At 36.6% G+C, this 19,790-nt stretch overlaps 1 protein-coding gene across 1 annotated transcript in view; it reads left to right on the forward strand.

The window, feature by feature from the left end:
* The first annotated feature begins 656 nt into the window (after nt 1-656).
* Nucleotides 657-19,790, forward strand: part of LOC129764605 (proton-associated sugar transporter A-like) — a 36,882-nt gene continuing 17,748 nt past the window's right edge. Inside the window, exon 1 of the mRNA XM_055763849.1 lies at nt 657-1,149. Within this exon, the coding sequence (XP_055619824.1) occupies nt 1,004-1,149 (146 nt within the window). The 5' untranslated portion in view covers nt 657-1,003. The remainder of the gene's footprint in view (nt 1,150-19,790) is intronic.

The raw sequence follows: 19,790 nt of genomic DNA on the forward strand, positions 1-19,790 counted from the left end.
ATTGCCGACGACATCTTTATGCGATTGTTTTAGGAATTCCCCAAACGATTCTTCAGCTGGTTAACGACCAGTGAAACAATATGATAGCAGGTATGTATTTCATTATGTCCCGCGTTGTATAATAAAAACAAACAACGCGTGCACAGAATCTAATCAGGTAAACGCCCTCCTGTGGATCAGCCATGAGGAACCTTGCGATACTATCAGTCACGATCTCTGGACCGAACTTTTGAGTGTCACGGCTACTACAATTGCAACGTGTTTTCAGTACACGCCAATAAGCCCTTCGAAGAGAACACATAAACCGATTGACTGATTTTTTTTCCCAAAGAAAACTTTTCACTGTACAGACCGCACGCATCTATCCACCAAATTAAATCGCTGCCAAACATCAAATAGATGCTTGATAGGGCGGCACATGGTATCTTCCGCGCCTAATCTGCGCTGCGAGACACGATTCGCGCAATTTGTCCTAATCTTTATGAAGCCGACTGAAATACCTAGCCGTTTTTTTTTTATCGTGTCAACCTTAACGGAACGGGTTTTTGAACTGATATTATGACGTGTTATCTCGGCTGGAATGGACGTCGTCGAGCCCTCGCAAAATGGACTATAAAACTGGCGGCGAAACTATTGCAATCTTTCAGTCCATGCGAGACGATCGATCAATACAGTAATATTCCGGGAAATCGGGTGTCAAACCGCGGGGATTTCAAAACATTTCACCAAGTGTTGTAAGCTGGCTCAGCTGAGAATGGCTTACTTTCGCAAACTTTTTGTTGTGCTTTCTTCATTCGGGCTCCCCGTGATACCTTCTGAGTGATCTCGAGCGTGCAAAATAAGTGACAGAGGAAGTCGCCTTACGAGGAGAGGAGTTTCTGATTCCACAGAGGAATACACACACAGTGCGGGATTTGCAAGTGATCACTTACATCGGTGACGCGTAACTAACGGTGCCCAAAAGGCAGTGAGTGCATTACAATTGCTTCCACCTGCATTCTCGATGGAACAAGCTTTCGGTGTGAGAAATAGTGTACCAGCTGTGCCGGGATTTCATCAGTTGAGTGATGCTGCCATAATGGAGGGCATGCTGCAGGCGCGACACGATCACGCCAAACAGCAAGATAAGGATTATTCGCATTTATTTAGGTACCTACTGTTTTGGTTTCGCTTGTTTGTCTGTTTACAAACCCGTTACTACAGGTTTATTCATTTTTTTATCGGTTCGCGGTTTTGTATTCGCACCCTTGGCATTCCTTCCATGCAGTCTGAGGAATGTGTAGGGCTTTGTTTCTCTTTGAGGTCGAGTGAAATGGTGTTTGGTTTCGATTACGTGTCTGCAACTATTCGAACGTTCTAATTTGACCCAATTGTGATGGTTTTTTTTCCTGTCAGACTCGTGCCCATGAGTCGACAAAACATGACTGCGAAAATTGATACCTTATATAGCTGTTGTGTATACATTGTTAGTATTATTATTTTCAAATTTCTGATTGAAAATACATTGATCCTTCAATTTGTTTTAATTTTTTTTATTTCAAATTTTGCAACGTAAGATATTGATTGATATTTTGTAATGTTACAGTGTGGATATGATAAGGATCTGCGAATTCATTTTCAACCAAAGTACATCGTTCTATTCCCTCATGAACCACGAAATAGATGAAACTGTACTGATGAATTCTGAAGCTCGTTGTGGTTATATTAGGTTGGGAAAAAAGTAATCCATTATTTTTGGGTCGAATTCGGATTGTCTGATTTGGATTTGGGTATACACCGTATTGTTGTAAAATTCGTTGCCATTCTAAAGGTAGCTTTTGGTCCTTATTGGCGAAAAACTCTAGTAATACATTTTTACAATCTTCTCTTGATCCCAACTTCTTATCACTCTTGAAATTTTGCAATGCGAGAAAAAGGTGGTAATCGTTTGGTTTTAGGTCCGTACTATATGGTGGATGCATTAAAACATCCCAATGAAGCTTTCGGAATTGTGTGACCTTGCGTAGGCCAATTCTGACCGTTTCTGGTCAATCTTTAGCTTCAAACGGTTCATTTTTTGACAGTAGATTAAGTATTAGTGTATTGCACTAAAAAAAATTAAAAAATTGTAGGAGGTGGTGTTCAAGACACAACCGCATTGTTGACGTAGAACTACGCTGTGGTTTAATTCAAGTCGCTTGCTAATAACTGCGGATATTATTTTATAATGCAACGAAAATTTTGAAATAACCATTCTACCAGTTTGGTCGCCCTGAAATGTTTTTTTTATTGTAGAAACAGTTGGTGATAATTGTTGGATGATTCATTCTTGTGCTCGCAGAACAATACGTGCTCGATACTTGCTAGTTGCTAATGGCAAGCGAAACCAAATCACATACAAAATTCCAGAACGACATTTACTTTCTTGGTGACTAAATAAACGAAATAAACTCTACCTGTTAATCTCGACAACCTCGAAAAGATTAGAACTGCTTCATTATGATCAAGATTAGCGCAAATGCAATCCTAGTTGAAAGCAGTTTTGCGACTGGCACGCGAGCAAGTTCATGAGTCCAACCGCGGAACTGTTCATTGATTGATCTTCTAATCGACCCCGTTGAATTTACCTCATACTGATAAAATCCTAGTACTTCTTCCAAAACTCATCAGTATAATATCAGGTTATTTTCAGACACAATTCTCGTTCGATATTTTTCAACCACTTGCAAATAACATGTTTCATCGTTACATGGAATAAATGTTTGGTACAGAAAATATGATAGAATAAAGACAGACCCCTCTCCTCTTCACCCTTTAGAGAAGGGGGGGGAATGTCTATTCACCATAGAAACGTTCCGTGTCCCCTAAAATCCCCTCCCCCTGAGAGAGGTAGGAGGAGTATCTATCCACCATAGAATCATTTACTGAACCCTAAAACCTCCACATGCCAAATTTGGATTCATTTGCTTGATTAATCCTCGAGTAATGCAGAAATTTGTGTTTCATTTGTATGGCAGACACCCCCCCCCCTTTTGTTTCAACAAAAGTACATACATTGTGATATAGAGCGATAATCATTCGCTTGAGCCTCCTACAGGAAAATAACAACCGGGGAAATTGAGTGTTCGAAAAATCGAACGTTGGCCATAACGAACATTTTTTTCTGCTGAATCAACACCAACACATCTAACCTCCGCTGTGCATTTTGATTTGTTTACTTTAGAAGACGGAAGGTTTTTCATTTATTATTGCTTTTTCAATTGTGAATGTTTGCAAATATCGATAAATTTAGCAAACATTATTGAAAATCTGTATGATTTTTTTGTCCGTAATAACTTTAGGTGATAGCGGCCCGTAGAATTTGTTTCATGGAGGAGCTGAAGGAAATGATCAGTACGTGTAACGAGGATTCTAATGAGATTGTTTGTGTGAATATTATTCTGCCAGACCTCCCTACCATCTATGCCATTGTTTTTTTCGCAGTACTCTGGTAATTTGCAGATTTTGGAAAATGTTCAATTTTTTCGGGAAATGGATAATTGTGGAGACTAATTTTTAAGCATTGACATTTCTCCACAGTTAACAATAAAAATAACAGCATATGCTTTCGTTTGAAAGAAAAAGCATGCCAGTAATTAGTTGAAATTACATGAAATAAGAAATGCCACATCTCACCTTAGGTGGATGAATTTAGGTTTATACTTAGAGACCTCCATTCTCATGTCCTTGTTCTTCCCGGAATCCAAAATTGATGCATTCATGAGTACCGTATATTTGCTAATTGAAGTGACTTTCAGTATGTTTGTACTTGCACAAAAAAGTGCGGGTTTCGGCCAATGCTCGATTTTTCGAACAGTCATTTCCCGGAAAATAGGAGATGGGAAAAAAATTATAGGAGGTTGTGTCTAAGATACGACCGCATTGTTGACGTAGAACTACGCTGTTATTCTATATAAGTCGCTTATTTATACCTTCGGATAGTATTCTATAATGCTGTGAAATTTTAGAAACAACTGCTTAGTAGAATAATCTCTGAAATGGTTTTTTCATTGTAGAATTTGTTGACGATAATTGATTGATGATTCATTCTTGCCCTCGCAAAACAATACACTAGCTGATCGTAAGTCGCAATTATTTCATGTCAATGCAATGTAAATTTACCTCGAACGCTTTTCTTTTTTTTTTTGGCCTTTTTCGCAATTGACATAGACTCGGCTAGAGTCGATTATATACATGTTGCACCATCACCATTATTCCACATCTCATAACTACATCAATATAACCACCGCATGGAAACAACAACAATGACAACACTTGCAAGTATCAAATATCATGCTACATGTTGTTTAGTATTTCCTTAAAGGAATCGCACCTCAAGGCATCGTTCGTACAACGTAAACCAAGCGCCAAACAAGCGTTCGCCATAGCATGCATACAGAGCCATACATTGGTGGCTTGAAACTACTAGGAATATAAAACACTTTTCATCATTTTGCGCTATTCTCAAAAGAAACGCTTCTGTTAATATTACTGGCCTCGAAAAAAAGTTGTATTTCTTTCTCATGCTCGAGAGAAGCGCAGCTATCACTCTTAGTGGAGGAAGTTTTGCTACTGGCAAGCGAAACCACATACAAAATTCCAGAACGACATTTACTTTCTCGGTGACTAAACAAGCGAAATAAACTCTTTTTGTTAATAACAACCTCGAAAACAGTAGCAATGCTTCATAGCGCTAATGCAATCCTAGCTGAAGGCAGTTTTGCAACTGGCACGCGAACCCAAATAACTTATAACATTCCAGTAAGACATTCAAGATGCTTGGTATTCCCCAAATATTTTTTTTGACGCACAACCTTAACGCCTGCTTCGCCATAACGTCAGTTTAATGCATTGATGCATTCTCAAAGGCACCAACGAAGCCCTTATGATGACGGAAAACAAACAATGTTAACTGCTTGGAAAGACTGAATTATGCCACACAACTTGTACTCTGCTGTAACACCCATCGATGCGAATTCGCTGATGAGTTTGTCAAGAGCGACCGCCTTCACCACCAGCGGAGGGAGCATGATTTTGGTTGCTGCCTGGATAACGGCGTTTACATTTTCGACCGACGCGCCGAAATCGCCTACTTCACTGTTGTGTGATGCGGTGTCACACTCGCGAAGGCTCGGTTCAGTGCGAGCGCTTTTCACTGCACCAACATCGCGTGTATCATTAGATGTCGCTTGCCTCGAAATATTATTGCCCCTGGCAATGCGTTCGTTTTTTGCAGGGCTCGAGCCTGCCTTCCTCTTCTTCTTGCTCATCATACAATACGCGAAGCGTCCAATTTATGACGCGGGAAGAAAAACACACGATACGAATAACGCGAAAACGAACAGAAAAACCACACGACGATATTCAAGTTGGATTACCACTGGTGGGGTCCAATCTTAGATCGAAGCGCAGCGAAAGCAAAGTGAACTGAATTGCTCAACAGTCCGATGCCGAATGAAAGTTTGCCTCAGCGAGATCCACTGTTTATACTCTAGGCAAGTATTCTCCTTAATTCTTCTACTTTTCCTTCGTTCACGGAGACTTTACATCTTACGATTACCCCTTCGTTTGCTGTTGCAGTATCAGCACCATAAACACCATTCACAATTTCAGCGGCCTGGCTCGCATTTTCGCATTTATAAAAGAACAGGTGTAAAATGTACCGAATTTTCTCTTTGTTGACCTCCATTGTTAACACCCTGTAACTCAAAACTGAATGTAATAAAAAAACAGCAAAAGATTTTTTTAGTGTGAAACGTCACCCTTATGACGAGCCTGATCTTGAAATTGTATGATCGATATTACGCGAGATATTGATCACTAAAGCCATCTACCGATGAAATAATGGATAACTTTTTTCCCAACCTAATATTTAATAAATCAATTGAACCTCGAATATACAGAACGTTTATTGGGTGATATACTTTTGAGGGATACAAATGCATAACACACTCACAAAATTCAAATATGTGCTGAAAATATTCAATCGTAGCCCCTATTGTCAATCAGAAAATTAATCTTTCAAGCTCGCAAACAACCAAAATGTGCGTGATTAAACAGTCTGAGACGGCACGACTAGAGTGTCAATGTCAATGTCTTATTCATTAACATAATAAGTTAGTGTCGCGTCTTGTAGTTATGTTTCAAGTGGTGTGACGTGAATGTGAATGACCAATTCGGGATGACTAGATGTAGCATTATTATTTTTGGGACGCGCACTTCGTTGCTACGCTCGTTGGATTGATTAGTTAATTGAACTGTCGTCTGAACAATAAGTACCGATCTGAATCATATTTCGGACACTTAAGGCGTTTGATGCAAAAAACAGATCTAAACTTTATGCACAGTTATTATTTGGTTTATATTTTGAATAAATTAATTCAATATGCTTCGATGGTTTCTGCTTTGGTAATTTGGCTGAAAACATAAAAAAAATCAAATGAAAATGTTTTTCAATTGAAGCGAATGAGAATAACTTCGGACTCTTTAAAAAAAAAAAAAAAATTTCAGACAGAGTGAATTCGAATTTCGGACTTGTGTTTTTAAGCTAAATTTACAATTCTGTACAATTGCTAATGCGATAAAATGATCAAACATGAGAAAAGTGAAGTGCTCGGATATTTTGGTTATTGTTTAATGTATATTTGAAGATATATTTTCCATTTTTAGAGTGAACGAATAACACGAACGAATATCACACTGTGAATGCAAAAAAATTCGATGTTTTCAACCTTCCAGAACGGGGTACCCACTTAACCGCTGTAGACCCCGTTTTGATTTTCATTTGTTTCGTTCGTCTCTCAAAAAATGTATTCTATTGCTCTTAATTACATGATGTTTATTGACGTAGAACTACGTCTTTCATTGAGGGTGCCAAATCAGAAAACAGATCACGTTTTTATGAAATAAAGTTAACGTTAATAATTATTATTACTGCGAACGGATTCTGGCGATTTACACACCATACGAATCGGAAATTCCCGAAGATTTGTTTGATGTGCTACACATTACAATCCCCTGGTGTGTAAATGGTTAAAAATCATGAAAACTATAAGCGTTTCTATTTTCCCATACATTTGTTCTGCTAATTCTGAGCAATAAATGTTTCTATGGTGGTTAGACTCTCCACTCCCCTCTCTAAGGGGGGGCTGCCATACAAATGAAACACAAATTTCTGACCTACTCGAGAATTAATCAAGCAAACGAAACGAAATTTGGCATGTGGAGGTTTTAGGGTGCAATACATGTTTTACGGTGATTAGATACTCCCCCCTCTTCTCTAAGAGGTGGCTTCCATACAAATGAAACACAAATTTCTGCATTACTCGAGAATTAATTAAGCAAATGAAACCAAATTGGGCATATTGAGGTGCTAAGGTGCAATAAATGTTTCTATGATGGTTAGACTCTCCACCCCTCTCTCTAAGGGGGGTCTGCCATACAAATGAAACACAAATTTTTGCATTACTCGAGAATTAATCAAGCAAATGAAACCAAACTTGGCATGCGGAGGTTTTAGAATGCAATAAATATTTCTATGGTGGTTAGGCACTCCTCTCGCTCTCTAAGGGTGGGCTGTCATACAAGTAAAACACAAATTTCTGCATAACTCGAAAACTAATCAAATGGAGCCAAACTTGGCATGTGAAGGTTTTTCGGGGCACGAAACATTTCTATGGTGAATACACTCCTCCCCCTTTCTCTAAGCGGGGTTGCCATACAAACGAAACACTAACTACTGCATAACTCGAGAACTAATCATGCACAATTTTGAATGTGAGGGTTTTTGGGTATGAGAAATGCTTCTATAATGATATGACGCCCCTCTCTCCTCTGCAATGGAGAGGGAGTCCCATAAAAATATTACACATATTTCAATCAAAAATATTCCAACCAAACATGACAATTGAAAATTTTCGGAAAACTCTGAAGGAAGAAGGGAAAATTCGGAAAATTAAATTCCCATATGTTCTATAATTGCATAGTGACAAGTGAAATATTATAGTGAAAGGTAAATTCAACGGGGTCGAATAGAAGATCAATCAATGAACAGTTCTGCTATTGGACCCATGAACTTGCTCAAAGTAAGAAAACGTGAATGTTTGAAGGTATTGATAACAAAAAACAAATTTTGGGCGGGACGAAGTTTGCCGGGTCAGCTAGTATAAAATAATTAAACATGCTCGAGAACACTTCGCTCGTAAAAATAATCGAGGACACAGTTGAATCAGGAAAGGTGATGATTAATTTGATGAGAGTAATGAAGAAGAAAAAGATGAGGGAGAAGATGATGTTGATTGTTTTAATTTTTTTTTTTTTGTATCGAGTGTGTTGTTTTAATTTGTAACCTAAGGAAAATCTTTTATATTGATTTTAAATTGAATGATTTTTTTGAATTGAATTGATTTTTCTTATTGAATGATTTTAAAGAGACACTCGCTGGCTCAAGCGAAAGTATCCAATTTGATTCTCTCACCATCTAACGTCATCCCGAGAGGCAAATTCAAAGGAAAGAGAATGCAAAGTTCTCTGAGAATAGACAAGCAGAATCGAGGCAGTATTTTTCCGTTTAAATCAAGAATGAACTTTGCGAAGATGATAGGTGAATGTTTTCTGTCTCAAATAAAGTGAGGCATAAACGGAGAATAGAGGGGTGAGTTTTATCTGTGAATGAGTGTTGTGGAACGAATCTCGATGCGATTTTGCCCATACCAGATTACAAGACAAAATATAAGTAGCGTTCAGCTTTAATGTTTGAGTTATGAATTAGGTTCGATTCTAAAGTCTGCAGGTAATTGTTGTGCACTTCAATTAAACAATGTCAGTCGAAAGGGAATTAGAACGATTCAAAAAGTAGTTTGGGTGGTGGAAATTGGACGATTTGGGGAAGATTCTCTCGAAATTGGATGAGTAATTATACTTCTTCAATGGCACTAACGTTCCTAAAGGAACTTCACCGTCTCAACGTAGTATTACTTGCGTCATTTTTATTAGTACTTAGTTGAGATTTCTATGCCAAATAACACGCCTTGAATGCATTCTGAGTGGCAAGCTCTAGAATACGCGTGATCACAGTGCAAGTCGGAGGAAATTTCTTTGACGAAAGATTCCCCCGACCAGAACGGGAATCGAACCCGAACACCCGGCATGTTAGTTATGACGCTAGCCACTCGGCCAAGGGAGCACACCAAATGAATACATAAATGGACTAATATAAATTGCTTTTCATCAATGAAATTAACAGGCTCACTAGTAGATCTAAACTCAATCGAGAACTTCTGAAGGAAGATACAGATAACAAGCAGTATGAGGGTGTTGGAGAGCCTCAATAAGCAGTTTTATCTGCGTGGAACGAGATGCGTATCTCGTTCACAAATGCCTCGTATGTTTCCATCTGTGAATGCATTGCTATTGAATGAAGATAGTAATAATATCCTTTACTTTATACATTTTTTTATCGGTGCACTTATGTATCTGAGACAACAGAAACAAGTTTAGTGGTTCTATAACTATGACACATAGTGTATAATAATGAACGAATCGGTTTGTTGAACGACAGTTGTAGCATCAGGTGAAGCAAGCATCGCAATAGAAGTCATATATTTTCCTGTTTCAAGCTCAGTAAGAAAGCCAACAAGACACATGCAATAAACTCCATCTGGTCTCGTATAGTGCATATCTACATATTGCAATATGTGGTCAATAATAGAAACGATTTGTGCTAGACCTGTTGCACCTGGTGCAATCATTCAATTCCGATCCTATGAATTCACTACGAACTTTACTACGAAGATTCCCACAATTAATTGAACAAAAGATCTGTGAACTGATTTTCGATGAAACAAAAATGGAATAGTAAATTCCAATTTAAGGCAAGATACCTACTGACAGAGGAGTATTATCCGAAGTTTGTCCTCGGGATATTGTTTCAGATTTCGTCATCTGCTTTAATAGTACTATCAAGTAGCGAGAATGTCCGAATTTTGTCGTCGGCCTTGTAATAGTTGATCCGAATTATCTTCTACTTTTTCTGTCCCTCCTCTAAACGTGAACGAACGCATGTTTATGTTTAATTTTATTCTTGATCGCATGTTATCAAAATCATGATTTATTTGTTACCGACTTCCTGTTTACAACACAACAACAACAACATTTCAAAAACATCCCAGCGAAAACTTGTTTGACAACAATAACGTACTAACGTACTACTAGTTACAATTGAATAAATGAAAAATATGTCAAATGACACTAATCTAGATAGTTATTAGAAATAGAAATTGATTCCATGGTACCAGAAAGTCGATAAAAAAAACCTAATACATTAAAGAGTTACTCCCACGAACATCTTACTTACCCAACGGAAACCGCCTCGTCTAGATTTACATCAATCAAACCGGTCAATAGGAATCCAGAATATAAGTGGCGTTAGCCTCAATTATTGTATTTAAAAAAATAGCTTGATTCAAATTGCTACAGATAATTGTTTCGCACGTCATTTGAACAAAACATTTTCGAAATGTTGAACGTCATCGAGAAAAAAATAACACAGGTTGTACTGCATCAGGTTTAAGAATGACTATCATAAAATGCAAAATTCATAACGGGCTGCACTTTACGGGACCGGAAGGAATTTCTCAAACACATCATCTCAATTTATTATTGCCTTGGACGCAGGAAAATATATTTCTTCCTTTGCAATGGTCGTTGCATGGTATTATTAGAATCTGCCCAGTTTGCGTTAGCTTTGGACAAACTGGGGGAGAGTTTTTCTGGCAGCATTTTCTGTTTCTCATTTCACTTTTTGAGGAACTTTGTTGTACAAATTTGGAATGAAGGGTGTCCAAATTAAGGGCTCGATAAAACATGCAGGAGTAATTAACCACTTATACCCCTTTCATTTGAAGCCCCTCAATTTTGAAAAAAAAGGGAAAAATTGGTTTTTCGTTCCACCCTAAAATGGAAATGTGAAATAATGCAAAAATAAAAGAAAACGGGTTTCAATATTTCGCGATTACAAAACAACAAATTTTAACGAAAATCTGAGAACCATTTTATCGGTTTGGCATGGAATGTCTGCAAAGACGAAGGAGTAATTTTTCATTCAAACAAAAATATCTCTATATATCTATCCTAAGGGAACGATCTGGGAATCAAATGAGTGCTGGTTGATAAGGTTAATAGAATTTGCTGTTGACCTAGTTGGCAGGAAATTAGGTTAGCTATGAAAAATGTTAACTATTAACTGTTAACTATGAAAAATAAATAGATACTGACGAATTTACGCGTGCAAGTTTTATCGAACCCTTAATTTGGACACCCTTCATTCCAAATTTGTACAACAAAGTTCCTCAAAAAGTGAAATGAGAAACAGAAAATGCTGCCAGAAAAACTCTCCCCCAGTTTGTCCAAAGCTAACGCAAACTGGGCAGATTCTAACAATACAATGGTCGTTGCATGACCATCGCAACGGAAGAAATATATTTTCCTGCGTCCAAGGCAATAACAAATTGATAAGATGTGTGCGATAAATTCCTTTCGGTCCCGTAAAGTGCAGCCCGTTATGAATTTTGCATTTTATGATAGTCATTCTTAAACCTGATGCAGTACAACCTGTGTTATTTTTTTCTCGATGACGTTCAACATTTCGAAAATGTTTTGTTCAAATGACGTGCGAAACAATTATCTGTAGCAACTTGAATCAAGCTATTTTTTTAAATACAATAATTGAGGCTAACGCCACTTATATTCTGGATTCCTATTGACCGGTTTGATTGATGTAAATCTAGACGAGGCGGTTTCCGTTGGGTAAGTAAGATGTTCGTGGGAGTAACTCTTTAATGTATTAGGTTTTTTTTATCGACTTTCTGGTACCATGGAATCAATTTCTATTTCTAATAACTATCTAGATTAGTGTCATTTGACATATTTTTCATTTATTCAATTGTAACTAGTAGTACGTTAGTACGTTATTGTTGTCAAACAAGTTTTCGCTGGGATGTTTTTGAAATGTTGTTGTTGTTGTGTTGTAAACAGGAAGTCGGTAACAAATAAATCATGATTTTGATAACATGCGATCAAGAATAAAATTAAACATAAACATGCGTTCGTTCACGTTTAGAGGAGGGACAGAAAAAGTAGAAGATAATTCGGATCAACTATTACAAGGCCGACGACAAAATTCGGACATTCTCGCTACTTGATAGTACTATTAAAGCAGATGACGAAATCTGAAACAATATCCCGAGGACAAACTTCGGATAATACTCCTCTGTCAGTAGGTATCTTGCCTTAAATTGGAATTTACTATTCCATTTTTGTTTCATCGAAAATCAGTTCACAGATCTTTTGTTCAATTAATTGTGGGAATCTTCGTAGTAAAGTTCGTAGTGAATTCATAGGATCGGAATTGAATGATTGCACCAGGTGCAACAGGTCTAGCACAAATCGTTTCTATTATTGACCACATATTGCAATATGTAGATATGCACTATACGAGACCAGATGGAGTTTATTGCATGTGTCTTGTTGGCTTTCTTACTGAGCTTGAAACAGGAAAATATATGACTTCTATTGCGATGCTTGCTTCACCTGATGCTACAACTGTCGTTCAACAAACCGATTCGTTCATTATTATACACTATGTGTCATAGTTATAGAACCACTAAACTTGTTTCTGTTGTCTCAGATACATAAGTGCACCGATAAAAAAATGTATAAAGTAAAGGATATTATTACTATCTTCATTCAATAGCAATGCATTCACAGATGGAAACATACGAGGCATGTGTGAACGAGATACGCATCTCGTTCCACGCAGGTAAAACTGCTTATTGAGGCTCTCCAACACCCTCATACTGCTTGTTATCTGTATCTTCCTTCAGAAGTTCTCGATTGAGTTTAGATCTACTAGTGAGCCTGTTAATTTCATTGATGAAAAGCAATTTATATTAGTCCATTTATGTATTCATTTGGTGTGCTCCCTTGGCCGAGTGGTTAGCGTCATAACTAACATGCCGGGTGTTCGGGTTCGATTCCCGTTCTGGTCGGGGGAATCTTTCGTCAAAGAAATTTCCTCCGACTTGCACTGTGATCACGCGTATTCTAGAGCTTGCCACTCAGAATGCATTCAAGGCGTGTTATTTGGCATAGAAATCTCAACTAAGTACTAATAAAAATGACGCAAGTAATACTACGTTGAGACGGTGAAGTTCCTTTAGGAACGTTAGTGCCATTGAAGAAGTATAATTACTCATCCAATTTCGAGAGAATCTTCCCCAAATCGTCCAATTTCCACCACCCAAATTATTTTTGGAATCTTTCTAATTCACTTTCGACTGACATTGTTTAATTGAAGTTTAATTGAAGTGAATTACCTGTAGACTTTAGAATCGAATTATTCATAACTCAAACATTAAAGCTGAACGCTACTTATATTTTGTCTTGTAATCAGGTATGGGCAAAATCGCATCGAAATTCGTTCAACAACACTCATTCACAGATAAAACTCACCCCTCTATTCTCCGTTTATGCCTCACTTTATTTTAGACAGAAAACATTCACCTATCATCTTCGCAAAGTTCATTTTTGATTTAAACGGAAAAATACTGCCTCGATTCTGCTCGTCTATTCTCAGAGAATTTTGCATTCTCTTTCCTTTGAATTTGCCTCTCGGGATGACGTTAGATGGTGAGAGAATCAAATGGGAAACTTTTGCTTGAGCCAGCGAGTGCCTCTATAAAACCATGCGTTTTTCACTCAAATAGCTCGATCGCGGCAGTAAAATATAGGTAGATAGTTGAAATCGAGTTGTTTCCTGTGCACTATCGCAATGACATTTTTTCTTGTTTCTAGTATGAAACGATCTAAGCCAACGCAAAAGACCATATTAACGCAAGTTATTGGTGAGCGGGAAGGTTGATTCATGTGCACTTGAATGCTGACAAGGGAAAGAGCACAAGGGAAAATGAATTCATACATACACGCAGATTGAGTTTATTTTGATTCACTCGTTATTTTGTTTCGTGCGATCCTTCTAAAGGAGTATTCATTCATTGAATGTTGTTTTCTACTCTTTGTTTTGTTATGTACACTCTCAGTCCCGAATGAAGATGATCGCCATGATTATTCAAACAGATACAAGAGTGATTTATAATATGGTGTGGAGAAATGAGCGAATGAACTTTTCCATACTTGTTTGTAATATGCTGCTCTGCTCATGTTTGTATAGGAGACGTAAACGACAAAATGAACAAAATCGACTTTTTCGCTGTCTCGCATTCTACACAATGTAATACGTTTGCTCAACATTCAAACAAACATTTTTTATTCGAAAACATTCGAGCAACTTTGAAAAAATTGTTCCGAAAAATCACACGATAGTGTCTTATTACTTAGTGTTTCCTAATAGATGAATATAAGAAACCATTGAAACGCTGCTCATATAATTACTATTTTCTGTACACGATGAACAAAGAGAAGCAATTGTGTTTTTTAATGTTATAATTACCTAAATTTCTGCATTTGTATCTTCAAGTAGATAATGAAACAATCAGATCAGTAGTAAAATTAAAATAATATTGGTTCCTAACATTATAACTCCTGGGATTCAACATTGAATTATTCCACTTACTCAGTATTTACTCATACCGTTGGAGTAAGTCACTCCACCTTCTTTATGCAATTGATCGTGATACAGGGTAACTTCGATATAACGTACACTTCGTTTTCAAAATTGTACGTTGTATCGAATTGTACGTTATATCGAAGCATAATAAAGAACCCACAAACGTAGCCTACAATACATTATTGTGTTGCTGTTTTAGTAGAGTTAATGAATGTTGCTAAAATTACCAATATTGCAGATTGCCTTTACAAATTCAATTAATTGAAAAACGAGAACCTGCTGAATCCCAGAGTATTCTTCAGGGAAAAAAGTGCTATCATAGACTCGCAACAAATCAAGAGCACCTTTTACAGACATTTCTCTAAATTTCTTCCAAACCTTATTTTAACTGAAGCTACCGATGGAGACGTTTTGGCTATTATCGGAATTGTAAATACTAACGCCACAAACAGAGCAACCTGGTGATTACGTCTAGCTATGCGGACAAATGTTCATTGAAACGATTGATTGTCCGCATAAATAGACACAAGCGTTTTCCAAATGGAAAAAATATCGCAAAATCACCTAGGCCCTCTTTTTACCGATAATATCCTTCAACTGGACAGATCATTTCATCGGAAATTTGCATGGCTATGCTTGTAGGCCAAAAAACAACAAAAATGCGTTTTCCCAACACTAATGGTGTTGTCGATTACGTCTCCTATGCAATCATGGGCAGTGGTTTGGTTGATGTAAATCTGAACAATGGGGTTGCCAATCAAATATGAGTAGCGGAGTAGGCTCAATAGATGCTGACAGGGAAGGAATTCTTAAAGTTTGTCCTCGGGATGTCATTTCTAATATTGGTATCGAGTATCAAAATTGTGTCGTCGTCCTTGCAACGGTTGATCCGAATCTGCCCATTATAATTATGTCCCTTCTCTTCACGAAAAAAAGCGATATCATGTTTTTTTTGTTCATGGTCGCATGTTATCGAAACCATGATAAAATTGTTCTTTACTTCCTGTTTATAACCGCCCGTTGACACAACACCATTCCACACACATTCCAGAGAAAACTTGTTTGTCAACAAGAGTCCATTGTCCGCAAGTTGAAATTGAATAAATAGAAGATTTCAAATGATTATGATCTGGAGTTTCGAAATTAGACAAAATCCCTTCAGTTGATTGATAAACGAATCGGACAGGGTTTCTTTGGGCTTCCAAAACGAAGTAACTGAATTCGATCCCGACAACAATTAAAAACTTGAACTACCAGAATGTTGATAGAAAACATGTCTGGCTAAGCACCATACTTCCTCATTGGAAACAGTTAATTGACAACCGCGTTGTCTAGATTTACATCAATTAACCCTTTCGTCGCCCCGTCAACCAGATATGGGTGACACTTTTCTCGTTCAAATTTAATAGGATTTTCAAAAGGAATTTGACTGCATATGCACCTAAATGTAACTATAGGATATGTCGAAAAATAATAAAATCATAAACATATTAATATAATGTTTATACTATACTTTTTTTCAATTTATAGTACAGAAGATTTGTACTGGAGTTTTTTGCGAACCCCGTATAATACGCCTTTGGCATGTGCTATTGTTGTCAATTCGTCTTCAAATAGAAAGAAATTTCACTCGATCATGTAAAAGTTGTCTACAAACTATGTTTGGTCTTCATTTAATAAATCATCCGCAATTTGGACCTCGCGAGAAACTCAAAAATGGCGCATTGGGCGACGAACGTGTTAAAGCGGTCTATTACAATCCAGAATATAAGTGGCGTTTAGCACTATTTAATGTAATGAAAATATGGCTTGTTCCCAGTTTCTATAGAAAATTGTTTTGTACGTCATTTGAACAATGATATTCCAAATGAAGATCAACCGGATCGGAATCGAGAAATAAATCTGAATAAATACAAACTGGTTCCACTACTGTGCGAGTTGATTGTCATAAATCGATTCTATTATTGATAATAGGATGCGAAATTCATAACGAGGAGTAATTTACCGGACCGGAAGGAGTTTATTGCACATATCTTATCAACTTGTTATTGAAATGGATGCAGAAACGTATATTGCTTCCGTTGCGATCACTGCAGCTGTGGCTGCTCATTCTGAGCTAGCTTTGGATAGATTGAAAAAAGTTTTCCTGTCAGGCTTTACTTTTTCGTTTCATTTTAGGAGAAACTTTGTCTTGTCCTTATAATTGATATATCCTGAAAATTTTATTGTGAAATGATAGTGTTTAATTCCGTTGCAGTAGTTGGGAGTATTGAGAACAAACTGATCTACACATTAATTCGGTTCGATTCATTTTAATTTTAAACTTTTCCATTTCCTGAGAAGACGAGTCATTTTATTAGATGGAATCCGAAATTTATGTGAAAGATGATCAAAGTAGTAATCAACATTTACTTCGTTCATAATAGTAATGACTCAGTCACACATATTCGGCTTTAAATGGCCGCATTTTGAACAGTACAAATTTCACTACCACGGAGCCGTAATGAAATTGAGCAAACCAACTTTGGATCTGATGGCTCTTGAAGTATTCTGTTTTTTGAGCCTTTGAGTTATTACGATGGAAAATACTCCATCAAATACGCAAAAAGAGTCATGAAAGGACAAAGCACAATGGTCCAGGAGATGCATTTAAGTGGAAATTAGCTCGACAGTTATTCTCTAGACAAAAACCGTCTTGGACAAAGTTGTTACATATAATAGAGCGCTCATTTTTATGTTATCAAAAATAGGGTGACCATAATTGTCGATGAAATAAAAAGTCTAACTTTCTTAGCTTTATAGATAGAGTTAAACATAGTTCGACAATATTGTAGTCCCAGTTATTGAAAACAACTTTGTAGAACAAAGTTTTTTTCTATCTCTTGAAATAACTGATGTAGCGAGTTTCTTCTAAGTTGCGTTAGGGTCACCATAAAAAAACTGTTTTTTGCTCTAACTTTTACATTTCAAATTCTACATACAAACTGTCTTCGAAAGACTTTTAGAACTTACTAACACAAACATTTTGCGATGTAGAGCTTGTCAATATCTCAACTCCACTCAAAGTTATTGATATTTCTTCTAAAAAATAAGCTCTTTTCAATTGCTTGCCATTCCTTCTGGGGCAAACATAAAAATGTTTGTTAACGGAATTTGAAAGAATAAATTTCACTCTATATAATATGTGCTTTTTTGTATTTGATTAAATTAAAATTGAAATCATGAGTTTTTGGGTGAAAACCCATCAACAACTTTGAGTAAAATTAAGATATTGACAAATTTTGCATCGCAAAATGTTGGTATTGATAAGTTCTAAAAGTGGTACGAAGACAATTTTGATTTAGAATTTGAAATATAAAAGTTAGAGTGAAAAACCGGTTTTTTCATGGTAACCCTAATGCAACTTAGTTAAAAAACAACTTTGTGGTAGATATTTATTTTTTAGATAAAAACTGTCTTCAACAAAGTTGTTACACATAAAAGAGAGCTCATTTTTGTGTTATCAAAAATAGGGTGACCAAAATTGTCGATGAAATGAAAAATCAAACTTTCTTATCTTTATAGATAGAGATAAACGTAGTTCAACAATGTTGTAGCCCCAATTATTTTAGACAACTTTGTTGAACAAATCTTTTTTCTATCTTTCAATATAATCGATTTAGCGCTTTTTTCCTAACTTGTATTAGGGTGACCATGAAAAAGCCAGGTTTGTTGCTCTAACTTTTATGTTTCAAATTCTACATCAAAACTGTCTTCGCACTACTTTTAGAACTTATTAAGACCAACATTTTTCGATGCAGAACTTGTCAATATCTTAATCCTACTCAAAGCTATTGATGGTTTTTTACCCAAAAACTCATGATTTCAATTTTAATTTACTCAAACACGAAAAATAACATAGGTTTGAAAACCACACATAATAAAGAGTGAACTATGCTCTTTCAAATGCCGCCAATAAACTTTGTTTATGTTTGCCCCAGAAAGAATGACAAACAATTGCAGAGAGCGTATTTTTTGGGAAGAAATATCAATAACTTTGAGTGAAGTTGAGATATTGACAAGTCCTGCATCGCAAAATGTTTGTATTAGTAAGCTCTAAAAGTTTTTCGAAGACAGTTTTTATGTAGAATTTGAAATATAAAAGTTAGAGCAAAAAACAGATTTTTTCATGGTGACCCTACCGCAACTTAAAAAGAAAGGACATGAAATGTGCGCAGAGATGGATTCTTGGTACATTCCAGGCAAAAATATTATGAGCCAACGACCCAAAGAGATGACCCAAGTAAATTCAGAAAAAAAAATGCTGATAAATTTTCCCACAATCTTTCAGGAGGTGATAGAAGATCATATTTGATGAAAAAAATCCTTCTACGCATATGTTCGAATTATATATCTGCTATGTTCCGTTACAATACAGTATGTTTGCTGAAATTCAAACCTTCTTAGAGTTGAAACCCTTGAGAATGCTACAATCGTCAGCTACGCGGTGAATTTCATTGAAAAGTGTTGTCAAACGTGTATTGGAACGTTATGAACCGCTCCGAATTCATTTTGGTTGTTCAAGTAGATAAGAACTACGTAAGATCTATGACCGTAACGACTATTAATTCGATTTTCCAAGCGACAGTCCGAAACAATTTACTTTGCATTCGGGTATTTCAAAATTATTAAGGACACTTTTGGACAACTTTTTTTAAGGCAGACTATATGAAAAATATAACCAATCTGAACAACTAACAGTTCTAACAGGAAAATTATGTCAGTTTGGATAATGTTCATGTAGGTGTCACGACTGAAATTTTAATCAATGTCCATATGTATAGTTTCAGACAACGCCGTAGCTCAATTGAAAATTGAACTTGATAATTTTTTACACTGCTCTCTGCAAACAAGTTCTGAAACGATTAAATTTCAATAATCCTTTGATCATCAACATGCCCCAAGACACCGAGGTGACGCAATCCGAGATAGCCGCCATCCCGCTGTCGGAAGTGGCGGTCTCTGGCAATCAAACCTATAAATCTAAACTAACAAAGTTCAAAACATAGGAGAAGACACATCAATTATGTTTAATCGAGCGTCGGACGGCATACGATTGCCTGTTGCATTACGTTTGCCCGGGTAATTTTTTAAATTATAAATTATGTGT

Source organism: Toxorhynchites rutilus, chromosome 2 (assembly GCF_029784135.1).
Source record: "Toxorhynchites rutilus septentrionalis strain SRP chromosome 2, ASM2978413v1, whole genome shotgun sequence".
In the NCBI taxonomy this organism is placed as follows: Eukaryota; Metazoa; Arthropoda; class Insecta; order Diptera; family Culicidae; genus Toxorhynchites; species Toxorhynchites rutilus.